The sequence below is a fragment of the Alosa alosa genome, chromosome 12 (genome assembly GCF_017589495.1).
Source record: "Alosa alosa isolate M-15738 ecotype Scorff River chromosome 12, AALO_Geno_1.1, whole genome shotgun sequence".
Taxonomy (NCBI): domain Eukaryota; kingdom Metazoa; phylum Chordata; class Actinopteri; order Clupeiformes; family Clupeidae; genus Alosa; species Alosa alosa.
The window spans coordinates 26,006,942-26,027,933 of record NC_063200.1 but is presented as its reverse complement, the minus strand read 5'-3'; the positions used below and the strand labels follow the sequence as shown (position 1 = coordinate 26,027,933).

The 20,992-nt window shown below is 45.2% G+C and overlaps 1 protein-coding gene across 1 annotated transcript in view; it reads right to left on the bottom strand.

The window, feature by feature from the left end:
• Window positions 1-629: 629 nt before the first annotated feature.
• The window catches only part of ppp3ccb (protein phosphatase 3, catalytic subunit, gamma isozyme, b), a 33,797-nt gene continuing 13,434 nt past the window's right edge, over window positions 630-20,992 (bottom strand). The window contains 11 exon segments of the mRNA XM_048259239.1: window positions 630-3,320; window positions 5,003-5,029; window positions 7,192-7,289; window positions 7,476-7,563; window positions 9,180-9,257; window positions 9,386-9,511; window positions 9,612-9,706; window positions 9,830-9,907; window positions 10,039-10,178; window positions 12,124-12,269; window positions 14,132-14,243. Coding sequence (XP_048115196.1) covers window positions 3,145-3,320; window positions 5,003-5,029; window positions 7,192-7,289; window positions 7,476-7,563; window positions 9,180-9,257; window positions 9,386-9,511; window positions 9,612-9,706; window positions 9,830-9,907; window positions 10,039-10,178; window positions 12,124-12,269; window positions 14,132-14,243 — 1,164 coding nt within the window. The 3' untranslated portion in view covers window positions 630-3,144.

The window sequence follows — 20,992 nt, the reverse complement described above, 5'->3', positions numbered from 1 at the left end:
TTGCGGTTAGATATAAAGTTGTATTCTTCTTTGTGGAACTCAATTTTGAGCTTGTGGCTGATAAATGCATATATACACTGTAATTAAGTGACAAATGAATTGATTAAAAATTAAAAACAAAGAACAGTGTAATTTGTTTTGAGCAGTTGAATTTGTGTAACCTAAAAAAAACATCCTACACAGCAAGAGATTTTCTTCTGAAGTTGTCGCATCTCAAAATAGTAAAAACTGTAAAAATAGGGCGGTGGTAGTGTAGTGGTTAAGGAGCTGGGCTGGCGTGCAGTAGCCTGAAAGTTGTCGGTTCAATTCCCGGCTTCCACCGTTGTGCCCTTGAGCAAGCCACTGAACCCCAAGTTGCTCCGGGAACAATATAATCTCTTGTAATATAGTTGACAAATGGTCAAAAAAAAAAAAAAAAAAAAAAAGTGTCCGCTAAATGTAATATAATGTAAAAACTAAAACCTCAAAACTTTATCAAGAACATCTCCAAAGATAGATAACTCTTTCGGGCCATCAGCTTCACTGGAGATGCCAGTGCCACATGTTAGACAGACATTATTAAACTCAATACTGAAGGTGGTTTGATGGAACAAGACACAAAATGATAAAGATTTATGACTTTTTTGTAATTCTTTTAAGTTTTTTTTTAATGGAGTGATACATCTACAGAAATTCAGATTTATAGAGGCCTCGCAATACAAGTACTTGACAAAAAGTTATTTTCTTTTTTTTTCAGCTATTAAGAAAATCTTAATAAACAATTTCTGTACATTCTGCAAGATATGTGTTCAAAATCGTAACAGAAGTCAGAAATAAAGCATCGCCCCACCGTACTCGCTTTCCCAGAAGCCCCTCTGTGTTGCCCTTTACACATCCAAACACAAAGCCCTGACCCAGAAACTCCCCTCCCCTACCCCACCCCACCATCCGCTAGCTATCTTTCACACCACAGCAGAATTATTTTTTAACTTAAGCATGGAGGAAGAAAAAAAAAAAAAAAAAAACAAGAGAAAATATATATATCAAAGAAAACTTTGGAGTCTGCAGAGCCTCTTCACGGAGAAACAAGAGACAACACGGCCAGCCAGGAACAAAACATTCAGAAGTAGAAAACGAGAAGATAAAAGGGAGTCATGATCCAGGTGAACTCTTGGTACCTGATTGCAGACGCGAGTGGAAACAAGCCTCTAGGCAGCGCCTTTATAATATATATTTATATATATTTATATAGTATTTTTTTTTCTTTAAAACACAAAAAATAAAAAGTACAATATAATTCAAGAGCTGAAAATGCATTATCTTACTCATGATTACACAAATCTACAGGACTGAAGAGCACTGACTTTTTTTCCTTTTTTTTTTTTTAAATATAGCTCCTCTATTGATGGTACAGACTTTACATTATAGTACAAATGAAAACACTGATTTTCTTTTTCTTTGGATGAGAAACATTCCTAACAAAGCTCTGCGATGAGAACCCAGGAGCCCGTTGGGGTGGTAATGCATCCCTTTTTAGTATGGGTCTCACGGCCAACAGAAGAACAACTACAAAAATGGATCTCAGTGTGGCAATGGACAGAGAGGCCTTACTAGACTCGGTGGTACTGAGGATGCCCTGGCTGGACACTGCTGGGGTTGCAGAGAGACCGCCTGAGAGGGTGAGCCTCTGTGAGGTCCCCTCAACATCAGTTTTTGGAGGTGGGTGTACGAGGCAGTACGCGGCACACAACCTCGACTGTACGATTGCTTGCAGGAGGGAGGTAAAGGGAGGGGCTGTGCTCTCAAGGTGACCTTCTGCCCAGAGAGAGCGCAAGTGGTGGAACAGCTGTTAGGTTCGGGGATAAACTATCAGGGTTGACCTGCAGATGGAGGGGGACATTTCTGCTGAATCCTAACAACCTCAACCAGCCCGCTAGTTTGGTGTGTAACACAGGGGTCTGACACAAAGTAACCAAGAGCAACTAATTAGAATATCCCGTTTTTTTTTGTGTGCCAATAGCACTTACTCCCTCAGCAAGATCACTATGAAAGGGCGAGGATTCAGAGGCTATCAAAAAGCCAGACAGCCAGCAGTCTCCAGCTGCAACTGACCAGAGTACCACAATAAAAGGCATCTCTAAACACACAGAGTCGGCCAGTCTGACTCACTTTAGAACAGCTGTGGTGGATGACCAAACATCATTCCCAATATATGTATATATAAAAGCTTATACTAATTATTGACTAAAAGCAGAGTTTGCTTGCTCATTGGTACCTAACTGGGGTCATTGTTGTCAATTCAGACTCAAAGTAAAATAACAAACAAACAAAACAAAAAAACGGAACCCAAAAAAAGATGAAAGTAAGAGAGAAAACAGAGAGACATCACATCCGAGTGAGGGAACGCTTAAAAATATACAAATACATGAAATACATGTGTCAACAGAGGCTTCAGTCTGCTCCCCCCCCTGAGCTAGTATTGGCATCATCTTTCTCCTCTTCCGGTTAAACGTTACAAGCAAATGGAGATTACGTTTCGTTCCCCCTCCCCAGCCACGGTAGCCACCCCGCGCACTGAAACGACCACACGCACATGCAGGTACTAGAGAGGTACTGTGCCAACGGTTCCCTGCCAAGCACGCAGACAACACAGGAGAAACTCTGCTGAACTAGTTCGGGGTTGAGAAGAGGAGGAAATAAACCGCAGATTGTATCAACCGAAAGTTACAAAATGGAGTTTGTCAATGACCATTCAGGCTGGCCTGACCACGACCCAACCTGATCTTTTTTTGTAATACATGTCTGTTTGTCTATATCTATGTACTGCATTTATATACATTTGAGAATACAATGTATTTATTTATTTATTCATTCATGTTTATTCTTAATTATTACGCATCAGCATTAATCTTCCTTCTTATTAGGATCAATAAATAAATAAAACCATGATTTTCTTTTTGTCTGGTCTATTCTCTGGTCATGGTGTTGTGCAATTCCCCCCTCCCCCCAAATCTGTACTATGGCAGTTTGCCTGCAGGGGGTGCCAAATCCACCCAGAGGAGTGAGAGGGAAGGGAGAGAGATGGGGGGGAGGAGGAGGAGGAGGGAGGAGGAGAAGGAGGGGTGGTAGTGGGGGGGGAGCAGAGCAGGTTGGGATGAGTGGGCACTATGCTTGTGCGTTGGTGCCGTTTTTGTCGGGGGAGTTGGCGGCGTTGATGGAATTGGCAGTGCCGTCCGGCTGCTTGCCATCCTTGCGTGGCGGCATTCTCTCGTTTATCCGGTCCAAGCCGCGGGCCTCCTCAAAGCTCTGGATCTTATGCTGCGGGTTGAAGCCTTGAATAGCTGTGCGTGGGGGAGGGAGACAGAAAGAACATGAGCACGGTGGACAAAGAACGTGGCCTTGTGGTGGGACCACACACACACACACACAAACATTCACACTCACACTCACACTTACACAGCTGTATCTGGCAGTCATTACAACTCTAGAGCATCCTCAAGGTATTCAACAGACACCGCCTTGTGATAAAATAATCAGACCTGACCAGGTACACACATACTTTAAAAGGTAAAATAACAACAACTCAAAGACTGAACAAGGAGGACAAAAAACATTTAAAAGTTTACTATGAACTACAAAAATCCAGTATGAACTTACTAGGTAGCGAGAGCATGGGTGCATAATACAAAATAGGAAAATACACAAAATTAGTTCTTCTGTTCATAAATTGTTAGCATAATAAAGACATTTCATATCTAAAACACAACTACCTCATCCTGGGGGTGCACATAAATAGGATAAAACTATGTGAGCCATTTCAGTGACACTACAGCATGAACACGAGTATGAAATACTGATGCACACACAAAATAATGTGTAAATGTTGTAGTGTTTAAACAAACCTGCCATCATGCTAGACCTGACCACAGTTATCTGAGAGTAAATATACAATCTCAGAGGAGATGGAGAAAGCAAGATTAAGGAACTCGGGGTGAGCAAGGCCAATTAAATATACTCAGAAGATGATGTGAAACCCCCGAGCTGGACAGGACTTCTTGTTTGCAAGTTTGTCCGTGGCCAACATTGATTGATCGTTCTTTCTGGGCCCTGCCTGACTGTAGCATCAGCTGCTACTCATCACAATTGTCTGTAGGGTGCTAAAAGAGGACACATTCTTCCTTTTCACAGCAAACCAGACTGATGAAAAGCAATGTGGCTCACTGTGGCTTTTTCAAAAGCTGACCTTCTGCATTTGTAGAACTTGAATTGTAAAAGGTCGCAACCAACTGCCTACATGAAGGCCTTGGAACAACCACAGGAGCTGCTGGCTCAGCTGTGAGTGAGGAGTATTAGGGGCAGGTGTCCACCAATCACATTTTTGCGCTGACGGCGGCTATTTTCTATACAAATCCTATGAAATTCAGCGTTCACAGCGCTGAGCGGCAAAAAGCCCTCGATGCTGACCGGTTTGTTACTCGCCACTCAGAGCGCTGAAAGTTGAAATCTGTTCCAACTTTTAACGTTGGCCTCGTCAATGTCACTTCTCTCTCGACGACCAATCAAAACTTTGTAACCTAGCAACAATAAACACTTGCCGAAGCGCTTTGAAAATGAGGTTGAGGGCACTGTCAGCGCAAGAAACGCGATTGGTGAACACAGGGCCTTATACGGGAACACTTAGACTGAGTGGTGCATGCTGTACTGAATTAGTACTACACAAAGCAAGACTTGGCCAGTTATGGCACAATTCAGGACAGTGATTATTTGTGAGAAACTTTAACACCGTTGTTATTTTTTGTTTCAACAAAACAAATTCACATTCAAAATGCTTTATAACTTTTTAGTTAGTTTACTGATGCAAGATCAAAGGGGTTAACACATTAGGTATTAAAAGGGATTGTTATACTGAGAACAAGACAATTCACAAAACACAGGATGTCAAAGAGGAGGTTCACAAAACACACACACACACACACACACACACACACACACTCAGAGAGAGGAAAAGAGAACGGTTGCGTACCTCGTGCCTCCTCAGCTTCTACGGTGGCTGTGTAAGCGTGAGTAGTAGTGCCATGCCCAAAAACCGACGGAAAGAGAGTGAGTCAAGTTATCAATGCAATCAACGTCCATTCAGAACATATCCCCTCCCCAGAGCCCACCCGCCCCCATCCCACCCCACACCTCATGACTGGGCTCCCACGGCACTCACACACGCACCTGGAGGGTTAGTTCACTAGACAACAATGGCTTTACTCAAGAGGCGAACTCATGCAAGAAAAATTTACCCTTCTGCATTGTATTTAAAATAAATAAACAAACACAGAGACTGTTAGAAAGTTCTAGATAAGTTTACATAAGTCTGGCTACATCTTAACCCCTATACAGTGCTAGATAATATCATAGGCTGAATACAACACCAAAAGGCCCAATATGCTAAATCAAGTAAAACAGGAAATTACATTCTAAATTGCTAAAATATTTTAACCATTTCAAATTGTGACATTCACTCAATGTGCACCCTATAAGGTTAAACGGTAAAAATGACATAGGGATGAGAGAGGCCATGTGCTGCAGTCTGGTTCTTTGAGTGGAGTCTTTCCAGAGGCTTCTCTAGCGGCGCTAGCATGAATACGAGCTGATAATCCTGGGAAAAACCCACAGGTGCACTTAAGATTTTACAGTCATCACAGTTGTCATTTAAGCTGTCTATCAGTGGCCGTGCCGACCCGCAAATGGTGAGAAGCTTTCTGTCCCGCGCGACTCTTTGGCAACGCCTTGGGATAAAAGCATCTGCTAAATCGGGAGCATTTCAGTAGAAATGCCAATTTGGAGCCTTCAGAAACCTGATTAAGCTGGTGAATGAAGCAACCAGATACCAAGGACATGGCAAATGGCCTCTAATTGCCTGGAACTCATGGGCACCCATGACAAGGACTGGAGGATCTTATTACCAATGCTGGGATCGTGTATGTCTAGTGATGGGCTTTCATGTGCTCAAAGCCCCGACATTAAAGGGCTACAGATTTTACCTACAGGGGTGCTTACGTATCTTCTACAGTTGACGAATGACTACATTTATTTTGTCTTCCCATTTTTGCTAATCTCTATACTGCCTCTAAGAGGAGCGTACGGTCACAAATGTGTGATTAGAATGTTTGTGAATTCAGAGTTCCGCATTATGATGAGACAATTACCCTCGGAGATTTTCCCCATAGATTGTATAATGAACACTACAACTTTAGATCGTTTGTGTAGAATTCTAGAAGGAACCAGAAAATAATTCACTCCTCAACAGGTTAAATCTGTGTCGGAGCCGAGTCTGGCTGGGGTTAGTGAGAGGAGGGTTAGTGGTCGAGCGGCGGGATGCAGGGTGCTGGCGAGATCCTCCAAAGGCCTGGAGAGAAGGGTGGCATGCGGACAGACATGTCAAAAACTGGGTCGCGTTGCATCACAGTCCTCAAGAGCCACTGTGGAGCCACGTCACCTGGCCAGGCAGGCAGATAGGCGAAGACTTTACCTACGAAATATCAGGCTGGAAAACCCAAGCAGCGCCCAACCCAACCTTGCTGCCATTGAAAATAAGTAACCCATAGTCTCGCAGCGTAATGGTGTGAGGTGTGACAACTGTCTGAGGTCAAGTATGTCTATGTAGTCGATTTGATTTTGTACTAAGGTAAAAAAAAAAAAGCAGCTCTCCAAAATGCATGTCTCTCCAAATCTCTTTTAGAACATGCCACATGGAGCTAGTGTAGTATTTCTTGTTACATTTTTATGTAGTATTATGTTAATAAGCAAGGTGTGTAAATCCGTACTCGTCTGTACAGTGTATGAATTATGTGTGTGAGTGCGTGTGTGAGTGCGTGTGTTGTGTGTGTGTGTGTGTGTGTGTGTGGGGGGGGGGTTGGCAATGTGATGGCTTAGGTGGGAGCTGAAAAAAAGGATGAAGATGATGGAGAGAATTTAGCCAATAAGATGGGGGTGGAGGGGGAGGGAGGGGAGTAAAGCTGACAGCTAGGAAGAAAAAACCTGAGAAGCTGCTGAGGTGGAGCAGAGAAGACAGCAGAGGGAAGAGGGGCAAGAGAAGCGAGAGGCAAGGGAGCTTTGATAGGCAGGATGGAAGCATGGGAGAGTGGTGCTGCTGCTGCTGCTGGTGGTGGTGGTGGGGGGGGGTGTCAGCGTGAGGATGAAGGTAGGTGGAGGAGCACTTACCGCTCTGCAGGGTCTGGCGGCCTCCGGACAGGACTCCCAGCGGCAATGTGCCAGTGGGGGTCAGTCCCTTCAATGTTAACACACTCTCATTCTCCTCTCTGGTCAAACACACACACACACACACACACACAAAGGAGTTATTCCTTACACCAGCAGTATCAACAAAGCCTAAAGCAATAAAATCATACGATATGTTTAGCACACATTAGCCTCTTGTTGAACCCTTACTTCAAATATTTGAGTTGTAAATTTGGAGACGGGGAGTGCAGTGGGTTCTGGCTTACCTGAGTACAGAGAAGACGCGGGCCATCTTGCCAATGGCACGGATCTTATTTCTGATCACCTCCTTACGCACAGCTGGAGTTCCACCCTCTACTCATACACACACACACACACACGTGCACACACGCACGCACACACACACACACACACACACAGGGAGGAAGAGAGGATGCGATAAAGTCGTCCATTTCCATCAGGAGGAAAGCCCTGCACTCGGCGGAGGTGACACAGAGCCCTTGCTTCCCTGAACAAGGTTAATTTCAAACGCACGGGGGACGTAAACAGATCACGTTTATTGTCTCTCTGAATGGGACTCCTGTAATTGCGTTTCAGGGCCATTACAGGCAGCTCCCAGCAGGCTGCGGCTCTCCCATCAAGGCAAGGAGCTCGTCAATAATCCGTCAGCGGCCGGAGCTTTGGCAGAGCCACACACACTGCGGCACGGATCGATGGCAGCGTCTGGGTGGCGTATGGGGCTGGGGCATAGGGGGGGAGAGAGGGAGAGGGAGAGGGAGAGAGGGAGAAGGAGAGAGGGAGAGGGCGCTCTGCCTGCCGCGCCCAAGCGAATCCTCCAGGGGAGCTGTGGGGAACTGTGCACACCAGTGGATCTGTGTCAGGCCAAGTTAAATTTATGCGCCGCGCGGCAGAGAAAGAGGGACAGCTCCCACATCCACAGCAGCTGGCTGCAAGTGGGACACTCAATTCCTGCCTGACGACGTCAAGATGCCGTGGTGTGGTGTGGTGTAGTGAAGAGTGGTGGGGGAGGGTCCCTGATCTGGTTCCTGGGAGTAGCAAGAGGAGGAGGAGGAGGAGGAGTATGTGTGCTGGGTGAGGAGACAGCAGCTCAGAGCAGGAGCCAGAGTGTGTGATGAGGGCCACCTGCCCTGGTGCGAGCAGACGAGGAGCACACAGCCAGGGGATTCAGAAGGGCTTCAGACAATCCCCCTCGTGCCTCTCCTGCTGCTGCTGAGCTGCCTCACTCAACTGCATCTCAAATCAGACGGGCCGAGACGGGCACAAGTATCCACGCGCTGAATCTACATGGATCTGGAGCAGACTGATTTCACATGACTTAATGCAGGTCGCGTTGGTTTGATTGCGACGCTGGGGATGTAATCGATTCATTTGAATTGGTATCCAGAAATGCAAAATAAACTTAAAAAACACAGAAGAGTGAAGGATTTTTAGAGCTGCATTTTGAGAGAGATTTTTTTTTCCAGTGAAAAGCTTTCCCAGTGTTACATAAAACGAGGCTACAAAGCAGCAATTTTCCCAGTACTTAATAGCAGTCATCATGATGCACTGCTTGTCTCATACTTTCATTTTGAGAGATCACATGGTTTGTGCAAAGGCACAGGATTGTACTCCGTAGGGGTAAACTATCAGATGGAAGACAAAATCTACTGATTTAAAAATAACATTCTAGCGGCTGAATTCTACTATATACTTCACATGGTTAAATAGGGCAGCAGCATAATACAGTGAGGTCGTTCATTAAATATGGAGCTATGGCTTTCTGATGCATACTGTTCTCCGACCTTTAAATATCTGTTTAAGGTCAAACTTTTACTACAACAATACTGTGATATATGAGGTGGTGGGTGGGTTGTGTTCTGTGATCAGAGTGAGTTTAATATGGAGTGATGTGGACGTGACGGAGTGGTGCTGGTGCAGTTGGGACGTGACGCGTCGTGACGGGTTCATACCTTCACAGGTGTCGTCTCCCTCCGACATGAGCTCGTCGTCGGAGCAGATGTTCAGCACGTTCACCAGCATCTCCGTCACTGCAGACACACACCACACACAGAGAGAACATGGCGTCAGAAAAGAGTAGAGAAGAGGAAGGGAGAACACACAGAACGGAGCAGAACAGAGCAGAGGGACCTTATGGCTGCTTGGGAGCACCGCTCACCTTTCTCTCCCACGAAGGGCAGTGACCACGTGAACACGTCCATGAAGTTGGGCAGCCAGTAAGGATGCGGGGAGCAGTTGAACTGTCGGATATTCATGACGTTGTTCTCATATTTCAAAACAGCAGCTGGAGATTGGAAAATTTCAACCACATGATCGTGTGAGGTGGAGACAGTCGAAGTGTAAATATACACACTTAGGCATGTTTGTCTGAAATCGTCCCTAACCTTTGTTGTTGTAGACATCTAAGTAGTTTGGTGCGGAGAAGATTGTGATTAATGAAGGAAAACCTGTCGTCTGGCTTTTTCTGTACATTCGGTACCTGAAGGGCAGACAAGACAAATAAACTATCAATCAACCAAAACACGCCGCGACAGCGTCCCATGAAGTCAATAAAGCGTTGGGCTTCAGACAGACGCACACTAGCACAGAGGACGAGACTCACCCGGCATCCTGGGCTTCGTGTGCTCTTATTATGGACAACAGGTTGTTATTCATCAGGAAGTCACATACCGCTGGGTAACTGAGACCAAAGGAGAAAAAAGCTTTTGAGTATCGTGCAGACAAGCACCAACACGTTCAACGTCAACATTCACCCAAAAATCCCTTTGCAAACGGAGCGCAAAGACACAGGTGAGCGAGTGGCGTGCGTACCTGTAGAAGTAAGAACAGCCACGGACGCTGTTGTGACAGAAGTGCTCAGCTGTTTTCTCGCTTCCATAGTCCTCGCCAGGGTCTGACCACAGCAGGTCACACATGGGCCCAAACGCCGGGGGCTCTTTGAATCGGTCTAACTGTAGAGGGAAGGAAGAACAGAAACAGAGTTGCAGAGGCTGGTATGTGCTAGAACATGCACAGCAAATCACACACAGCATTGACTGGTTGCACGAAAGGCGTCTCGGTGAGCTTGTTTATTTCCTGTGGAGCCAGGTGTGTTTGAACCTGCTGCTTTTCTGAATGTAATTAGTGTCTACACGGACCTGGTTAGGTATTGCACCTACTGAATCAGCGCGTTACGATAAAGAAGGACGTATAGAGACTTATTACATCAGGGGTCTCAAACTCCCGGCCCGCGGGCCAAATCCGCCCCGCGTCTGGCCCAATTCCGGCCCGCGACCCATGTCAAAATAATAATGTAATCCGGCCCTTGAGGTATTTTTAATTGCGACAAACAACGATACTGATTAAAATAGTCGATAGATCCAAGTACGGTGACAAATCCCATTTGTACTCTCCTCCACTATTTGCTAGACATCCAGAGCTTGATTCAAACCCAAAATCGCTGCACAAAGTTTTCAGGAAATACTTGTATTACAGCGAGAAACAAGGCGATGCATTTGTAATGGCGGAAGTGATGCAGGCCATAGTTTTGCACAAATTGAAGCAGAAATAGGCCTACACCAAATGTTGAAAAACGTTCATGTGTGATGAAGTCTTAGGTAGGCTATGTTATTCACTTATTCTGATTGTGATGGAGAATATCCTTTTGGAAATTATTATCGATCGTCTATTGACAGTGATAGTCATGGTGCGTCTGTGAATGGAGGTGCGTCTTTGCGTGTATAGCCTACAACGGTGTCCACTAAGCACACCATGCTTATTTCGACCCTCTGCCCAACATAGCTTGGAGGTTGCAGTGGTAATCGTGATGATAGTGTCCGTAATGGACGTGGTACAGACAGCAGGGCTAGTAGGCCTAAAAATAGGGCTCTGAAGGACTACAAAGTCACCCGTGATTTGAGCTGCTTTGACCAGCTAGGCTAGTAATAGTTTACTATTGTTGGTATACATCTTAGGTGTTTTGTGGGTAATATGACAAAAAAGAAAGTAAACCTGCTCAAATATGTTCATCCAGTCTTTACTGAAAGGTGCATTATTTGAGGTGCTTGCCATCCAGTGGCAAATTAGATGGGTACATTTACCACCCCCTTCATAAACATTTGTTTATACTCAAAGATTTTTACATTTACAGTAGGACTTTATCTCTGGCCACTTTCAAGCCATGGCCTGACATTTTGATATAACAATCCAATGGTGTTGCTTTCTTAACCCTAGTTTGCCAGGTTTTTATAATTTGTATGAATATTTATTTTATAATTATTTTATTTATAAGCTAAGGATGCTAGCACAGGTGTCTAAAATGGATAAAAAGACTTGCACTTTCTGTTTGTAGTTTTGTGTTTGAAAATACAGTATTTGAAAAAAACATTGCATTTTAGGAAATTTTTGTTTGTATTATTCTTTAACACTGACGTGGCCCTCCAATCAGATGACATTGGCAGAAGCGGCGCCCAGCTCATTTGAGTTTGAGACCCCTAAATTACATTCAGAATAGCAGCAGGTTCAAACACACCTGGCTCCACAGGAAACAAACGAGCTCACTGAGAGCCTTTCGTGCAACTAGTCCATTGTGGCCCATAAGGCTATTTCTGCTTTGCTAATTGTCAGACCAATACTGAACAAATGGTCAGACAGACACTACACCAACTACTGCATATTTGAAAATAGTGGCTGCATAAGCCAGGGAGGACAATTTCAGAACATTTTCAGAAACATGTAACCAATGTAAACTCAAACACAAACTACACCACTGCTATTTCTTTAAAACACATTTAGTGCGCATCAAGTCACAAAACGACACCAGTCAAAAAGTGATGGCCAAGGACAAATGTTTGGGAGGTACCTGGGCTGGAGGGACCCTGGTGCCCATAGGGCTGTAACCCAAACATGGGGCCTTACCTTCCGAATGTCATCCAGGCAGGTGATCTCTGGGGACAGGCCTCCATGCACGCACAGGAACTGCTGGTTGAGCAATGCAGCCAGTGGCAGGCAGTCGAAAGCGTCCATGCAGGCGTCATACACACGCTCCGAGTACTTAATCTTACCTGAGAGGGGGGGAGAGAGGGGGGCAGCACACAGAAGAAGGGGGGGTGGAGAAGAGGTCACTCTCCGTCCATTTGCTGCTCGGAAGAGCCGAGAGACTGCAGGGGGGATGGGGGTGGGGGTGTCAGCTGAGGACGGAGGACATCTGCCCAACGCTCTGCTGAGAGGTGCGGGCCCGAGAAGGCACATTGAAGCCTTCTCAAGCCAGCCCTTTCAAACTAGCGGGGTGGGTGGGGGAAGAGGGGACACACACCTACCTGCTTCGAGGTCTCACATTCTACACGGTTAACCAGACACACGCACTAACAAGCAAGGCCTACAAGTCCAGGGCGGGGGGGGGGGGTGGTTATCATTCAATCATCTATGGCTAGAACCAGTTGAAGCATAACACATCACATGGGCTATTTTACCTCTCACAAGTCAGTGCTGTTTGACGTCAGCCACAGTGTACTCAAACAGGAGGGCATCTCTTCACTTGTAGCCCAGACAATAAGGAAGAATGCAGTATGCACTGTAAGCCTATATTTCCACTCATATTCACCAATCGACCCTCAACATATTGGCTAACAAAATTATATGTATGTCATACATACACGACTAGCAGGCTAAACTCAAAATAATTAGTAGAACAGACTTACAATGCGTGACCAGACTAGTGGATGTCTAATTAATTAAACTCAGGAACACGCTGTCTGTCTGGGCAGGAAGTGAAGAACTGGGGGGCTCTCTGGCAGTTTTAAACAATCATCAGTACTGTGGCTGGCTGTGACGCCAAACGGCCGACCGAAGCCTAGAGGAGAGGGACACACAGCGGCGCTACTACCGACTGCGCTCAGCTGGAACTCATCATCACCTCATCGCCAACAGGTCCGCCATTAGCTCTTTACGCCGGGGCACAACAAGCTCTCCGAAAGCCTTGTGCGATAAACACAGAGCAAAACACACACACACACACACAAAAACACACACATGTACAAAAACAAACAAAAACAAACAAACAAACATACACACAGTGTCAGTCAGGGTTAGGGAGGCATATTCTCTAACAGGGCCGGGCTGTTCTAAATAGCTTCCAAACACTTTCACATTCAGAGCCTGCGTGAGACGAGGGATGCCTGGTGGTCTAATTGGTCGCTTGCCATCCAGGGGAAACAAACAGGTCTGTTGTAATTTACCCGACACGATTCTGCTGCTTTGGAACATGAGGGCAGAACTCCCTTCTACACCGCTGCCGGCTGGATGCAGAACGGGGCGTGTTGGCTTCTGTGAGAGTGGTCAGACGGCGTGGGCCGAGCCTAGTTGAGCTGAGAGGGTCTGCTGGCATTCGCCCACTCAGCTGTTAGCACACAAGGACACGGCCGCTGCCGCCGCCGCCTCCCCGGCTTCTATAGAGCGAGCGAGAAATGTGCGCCGTTGCTATGGTTTCCCCTGGCCGGTAGCTAGGCAATGCTCATCGAGTTCCACCAGGCTCAATTTAGTTCAACATGTCATCGACATGCCCGAGCTCTACCTGTGGAGCGGCAGCTTACTTCAGCCTTGAGTCATTCAGCAAACACTTTAAGCCAGCACCACTTACAATGCAGTGCCGGCATTCTATCAGCCATTTCCTCCCAGTGGGAACTGAGCCCTCTACAATGGCGCTATGAGCATTCAAACTCTGCTTTATCAATTGAACTGATCAAATAAAGGAAGTAGCAGTCATTACAACAAAGGTAATATGGTCTCATGGAAACGGTTGATATGTGGGTGGGAGAGGGTTTGGGTGGGTGTTTGGGGGTGTGTGTGTGTCTGTGTGTGTTTGTGTGTGACGGTGCGGAGGTGGGTGTCGGTCCCCGTTTCCTGGGCTTCTGCCAGTAGGACTTACACTCCTGTTTGAAGGTGAAGTACTCTGTGAGATGCCGGCACTCGTGATTGCCTCTGAGGAGGAAGAGAGTGTTGGGGTGGTTGATCTTCAGGCACCACAGAAAGAGCACACACTGTAACCAAGGACAGAGAGACAAGACAGAGAGAACATAAAATACAGTGTAGAAATGCAGCACAGATGCAGTCTGTAAAAGCAATCCACAGGATCATGTTTACAGGAATATAAATCATATAAATTACAGCATACACATTCATATTCAGCATCACTTGTCACTGAGCTACACTGAGTGTCTCTAAATGAGGGCAATGGTGGGGGTGGTCAGTGCTTGAGGGACTGAGGTCTGAATCATACAGACATGTTCTGTTTTGTGGATGAACATTGTTAAATGGATACATTTGGAGTAGAATCATGTGATATAGGCAGGGGGTCAAATTTAACATGGTAAAAATGTCACACTGATGTTAAACTACTGAGCACTAAACTCAGTCACTGATCATGAGGGCATAAGAAAAGTGACGATATCCAAATATTAAATTTCATTTATTAACAAAATAAAGTATCTGTCTATCTATCCATCCATCCATCTATCCATCTCTCTGCCAGGTTCAGAGTAATGGCATGCTGGATCTCGCCGGGCTCAAAGCAGCCCACAGGACGCAGTGCCGTCAGAGCTGGTTAGTGCCTCTGTCGTTCCTCACACTCCTTTAGTGAGGCTGCTGAAAGAGGAGTGCCCCTCCGTTCCCTCCTCTTTTCTATTTCGAGACGCTCCTAAGCCCTGACAACCCCAAGACTGGCTAACGGGATGACTCTAAATGTCAGTTAAAATAAACCGATACAGATAACACTCGCACGTGAAGCTGGGATTCAGCCTGGCTATTTTATCAGTATACACAATAGTATAAGCACTGCCTTTAAAACATACACACACACACACACACACACAACAGACACCAGTGTTTCCCCTACAATGTATTCATCAGCGGCGCAGCGCCACTGCAAAAAAAAAGTTGAACTTTAGGAACAGCTGCCGTTCGTTCAGGTTTCATGTCAACGAATAACAGTAGGCTAACGTTGAAGGCACAGTCAGGGATTCCACAGGAGATCACGCTTGTTTGTGTTTATGTTTATTAGCAGATGCAATTCCTTTTAACCAAGGAACCAAATTAAACTACAGTATGTTAGATAGCTCCAAATTAACCTTCAGTAGCCTATTCCTAGCCTATTCCTAGCCTATTCCTAGATAAATTCCACGCATCGTTTCGTTTTTGTTTGTGATACAGGCAATGCTTTCAAGCCCTGTGTTGCTAACATACCTAGGCTGTGAAACTAAGGTCTAGCTAGCCTATTGGTGGGTTTAATTGAATTTGAGTAATAGGATACGCAACCATTTACATCCAAGATAGTTTGTAATTCCTGTAGAGCTCACCAACATTATAGATATGATACAAGACACTTATCTGCTATAATCCAAAATAGATTTTCTTCGAGTTTTTGACCATTTATTTTAACAAATGACATGGGAAACATAATTAATTTCATCCACATATTCTTATGCACCATGCACAACAACGCTACTAAGTTAGCTTAAAACCGTGAGAATCAACCAAGCGTCACGGGCGGGCCGTCACGGCATTAAAGTGACAGGCACTCAATTCGACTTACACAGCACCAATACAGTGTAATGACATGAAAGAGAAGTTTATATAGTTTATACAGTGCTGTGCAAAAGTTAAGACACCCATGCTGAAATTGACTAAAGGGAGGAACAAAAAACATATTTTGCCTTAATTAAAAAAAAAATGACATCAATTATTTTTTAATGCATCATGTATCGTAAATAAATAAATGCTATTATATATAAATGTCTTAACTTATGCACAGCACTGTATATTCTAAATAGTAATAGTTTGTACAGTGGCCTACAGTGTACAGTGGCCAATACTAATAATGTAAATAAAAAAGGTGAAAAAAACATGAATAATCCTGTTCAAGTACTGCAATAATCATGCTTGTGTTGATGGTTCTGTCATAATTTGTAACTCAATCTGTCCATTTCTTTCACAAAATCCACCAAAAGTCACCATTTAAGGAGTAATTTTTTCAAATTTTTCTTTGGGGGTTGGGGGTCCTACGATCAACAGCACCGCTGCTGGAAAAATTCTAGGGGAAACACTGCACACACACCGCATAGAGAAAGAAAATGAGCGAGCAGGATCTATAACTGCAACCTGATAACAACTCTTGTTGGCCAATCATGAGATTGGCGGCTGCCTTCAAGGGAGGGACAGGTTAAAAATTAGGAGTGGCCAAGAGACCAGCAGAGCGCGGAGTGGGTCATTTGTTAGCACAGCGGCACCACACACACACACGTGACCTGTAGACCAATCAGTCAGTTGATCTCCACTGCGGTGGCTCAGGTCTGGCAGCGGCAGCAAGCACTGACTCGCTCAGCCTACTGCCCACACTTTCGGCCCTTCTTATCACCAGAGTACACGTGCAAGCAGGGCGGAAGCCTTCACCATTTCCTGTGTGTTGGTGAGTGTGAGACTATGTCTTGGTCAAGTCAAACAGCTGGTTATTATGGTGCTGGTTATTATGATCACTGAGTAGCCAAAGTGAAAGTAAGCACTACTTGACGTAACATTATTTAATGTCACCAAATTAGTTCACCGTACATCACCACTGGTGCACAAAGGATGTCTGTGGATGACCAAGTGCAGGACTAACAACTAGGCTACAGCACTAGGACACACACACCTTTGACACCATTGGCATTCTGCTATGAAGGTCATGAATGCCGAAGTATTTGATGGCAGCAACCGGAGCAGCTATCCCTTTCAATCCATGGGTTGTGTCTAATGTCCTGGTTCATGACCTGGTCATGAACAACATCCAACTGTAGGGCTGTAACGATACACGAACCTCAAGATTCGGTATCACGATTTTTTACCCACGGTTCGATACGAACCTAGATTTTTATTTTTTTTTTTTATTTTTTTTTTTTTTTTTGGGGGCTAGACATTTTATTAAATAACATTTTAATAGCATACTGTAGAACACCAGAGGATAACAATATAGTATAATCTGTATTATTTTATATCCTGATATAAAACGATTTTACTGAATGTAATATTTATGACTGCACACTTTATGCAGATTAGCCTATGGCCTAGGCCTACTATTTTTATTACAACTCTACCTCTTTAATTCAGCTGTCTGGTTGAAGCCTGGACATATTGTAAACAAAGTACAGTTGGCTAGCTTATCATAGTCTACAGATTGGTCGGTTCAGTTTCCCCATGTGTGTTTAAGTTTCAAGGTATTAGGCTACTTGTTCTCCTTGGGACAGGCTCTTTTGGGGAAACATTGGTATTGAGATGATCAGTCAACTTGAATGCAAGAGTTTTAAACAAATATGTGCAGCATGCTAATGATGCTAAGCGGATTTAATAGTAAATTAGCTAGTCGTCTTCTATGCGTCCTTGCTTTCACGATTGTGAATGTTTAATTTTGGTTGTGTTGGCCGAGCCACGCGTGTTGATTGAGCAGGAGAGGGAGGGAGAGTGAGAGGGAGGGAGAACGAGAGAGAGCAGGGCAAGGAGAGGGGGTTTACTTCTAAACTGTTTGGTAAAGTTGAACAAATAGTCTACAATAAAAGCAATGAGAGGTATGAAATTATTTATTTATTTTTGGACAACCTAGGCTACCGGTAAATAAAGCGGGAGATGTGTGTTGCTTATGCGGCCGTGTAAGCTGCAAAGCACTGTGTGAAACAGAAAGGATGTGTCGCGGTTCTGCCTTTTCACACCGCGACACAGTATCGTGGATATAAGTGTCGCGATTTCGGTTTCGAATCGCATATCGTTACAGCCCTATCCAAATGTAATTGCAACTTTCGGCTCAAACTGAGCAACATGTTTCCGTTACGTTTCCTTATCTATGTGAATTCAGTTTATGGCGAAAGTCAGAAGGCTACACTAGAAACCAGGTCTAATCACATCCGCTTATTGAGTGATAACACTGATGCTGACAGTGATTCAGCGATCGTCAACTAAAATACTTTTGACCTGCGGTTTAAATTTCGTTTTATCATCTGAATGTTATTGTTTTGTACAAAAGAATGCAAAGATAAAAAATTGTTCAACCGTCAACACTGATTTCATACTCAACATACTCAACATTTGAGTATCCACCTTAATCAGTGGTCCAAACATATACCAAATGTTTTAAATATAGCCTATACACCTACATATGCCAATTTATCATTATTTTTACCGTGTATGGATCATAATGAATTGGTTGAGTCTCAGAGCGACGACACCAAATGGGTGACATCGGAGCTTTAAGTAGCTGTGTACATTTACCAAAAGATGGGGTTGGGGATAATTCATCTCTACAAACCTAACAGAGCCATACCTGCATGAAAAATAGTAAAGATGGGCTCGACTTGAAAAGGTCAGCAAATACCTTTTTTGACCAAAGTCTCTTGTTAAAACATGAGGACCAGGAGAGGGGGATTGAGGGGGGCTGAACAGAGCAGGGCACCAGAGTCCTGTCTCTGTTGTCCCTGGGGTGGTACTGAGTAGCCAGTGGGTAAGGCTGGTTTCAGAGAGGAGAGGGTCTGGTGAGTTTTGACTGAAGCTTTCTGCACGTAGGGGGGTGCGCCTGTGATGTACTGGAAGGCACCCAGGCACGAGGCCTTTGTTGTGGTCAGTCCTCACTCTCAGTCGCTCTTAGAAAGCTCCACGTGACCGCTACGTCCCACTGAGTGGCCGTCTGTGTCTACACCCCGACTTCGCCGTTGGGCCACCTCTTTGAACTGTGACATTTCAGCCTGGGTGCCCTGAACTTTGCCTGCAGGTGGTGTTGACCACGGCGCAGTGAGAAGAGAAGCAGCAAATGCCCTTTTCAGCCACGCAAACAGACACCCTCATTCAGTCCAAAGCGTTCAACAACACCCATAAAGCCAAACTAAACAGGAAGAGCCCAAGTCGACAGCAGAGTACTGCCTGTGTCTGTGCATGCGCACCTCCTGAATGCACTAACACTTACAGGACATTAAAGACATCCCTCACCGAGAAAGACTGCTCTGGGAATGAGTCATCGGTCACTTTTATAAGGACACGGCAGGAAGGGAAGTTGCATCTCCTCGGCCTGGAGATGTCCCATTAGTCAGGCCACGCCTCGTTCATTTCGCAGAATGCCTCTAACTGCTCCGTGACGGAGGATCCTTTCCAGGGAGACGGCAGCCATAAACAGAGACACAGGATTTACAAGCCGCGCAGTCAGAAAATAAATAAAACCTGAGACACATGGCGGTGTTTGTGAATGGCGGCGTTGGAAAACGAGGCTTCTCTTAGAAGGCTAGAGCACTTTGGTGCTCTGCTTCACTAGGGCAATGCTCCTTGGTCGCCCGGCAACTAAGTGTGCTTTACAAGAGATTACTGTATTAGAGGGCGACTGGTCAGAAATTCCAAGAAATTGTGACGGCGAGCAAAGACGCTTCTCTGGTTTCGCATAGCGGTATGATCAGGCATACCGCCCTTTGGCACTTCTTCAAATAATGAAACTATTCACTTGAGAATAATAGGTTTACTCTGCGATGCACGACACAGCCATTTCCCCTGAAGCGATAAAAAAATAAAATAAAAATAATAATAAAAAAAAAAAAAAACCCACATGCCTTTATGCACCCTTCTCGAGCCTGGCAAGGCCTTATCAACAACAAAAAATGAACCTCGACATAGGGGTGACAAGAAACTTCATACTACGCAAGAACACAACACACAGAGATTCCCCCCCACCCCCCTTCTAAAGCCTACACCTGGAGGGCATTCCTGAGATAACGCCACAGTAGAGGCTTTTGAGAGAAACTGCAGGGGAGGACCTGAGCGAACAAAATCAAACTGGGGAGTGTATCCAAGGTTAGGTCGAGGTGGGTGGGCAAGAAAAGAGAATAATGTAGGACGGGACATTTTCTGCAGATATGCAAAACAGCCAATTATTCACAGGGTGGCAACCACGTCGGCCAAATCAGGGTGAGCTCAAGTTTCAGGAGACGGAAGAGAGGACCTGAGCAGCAAACTCAAAATCTCACCATTCCAGAATTTCTCTCACACCCTTTTTTTCATTGCAAGAACATGTTAACTCCACTCAGCAGGGCAAGTGTCACATACCAGTAAAATACCAGCCTATAGTGTGTATGAGGAACTACCTCCAACTAATGAGTTTCCTCTTCACACCAGACAGGAACTGCTCTATAAAATGAGATACATGGAAGTCACTTCATGAGTACATTTGACAGAGCAGCCATAGGCTATTGAAAAATGAGCAATTGTAAAACAAAAAAGTACAAAGTACTGAAATGAAAATGTCACCATGTACAGACTTGCGCGTTCAACAAACCTTGTAAGCCAAATAACCTTATAAGTCACCAACCAGAAAAAGGTGATGACCGCAACGTTGACGCCTGCTTCAAAGTGAAAGCAGAACAATTGCGTGACGAGCTGTCAGTTAGCCCAGTTATGAGACAGGTATTAGGCAGTCATTTCTCTCCAGAGAGAGAGAGAGAGAGAGAGAGAGAGAGAGAGAGAGAGAGAGAGAGGCGTGTGTGTGTGTGTGAGAGAGCAACGTCTGCGGTTTCCTGCCCCAACTCACGCCCCCACCCCCACCCCACCATAACGTGGCGGGGAAATGGAGGTGACACAGCGATTAGTCAGACAACACGAGCGCAGCCACCGGGTGCTCCAGCTTGGCATCCTCTCCCTGCTCCTCCCGCTCTCTCAGATGCCCCATCTGGGCATGTGATCTAAAACTGAGGGAACCAGGCGATGGTTTTCTCAAGCACACCCACCAACTTAT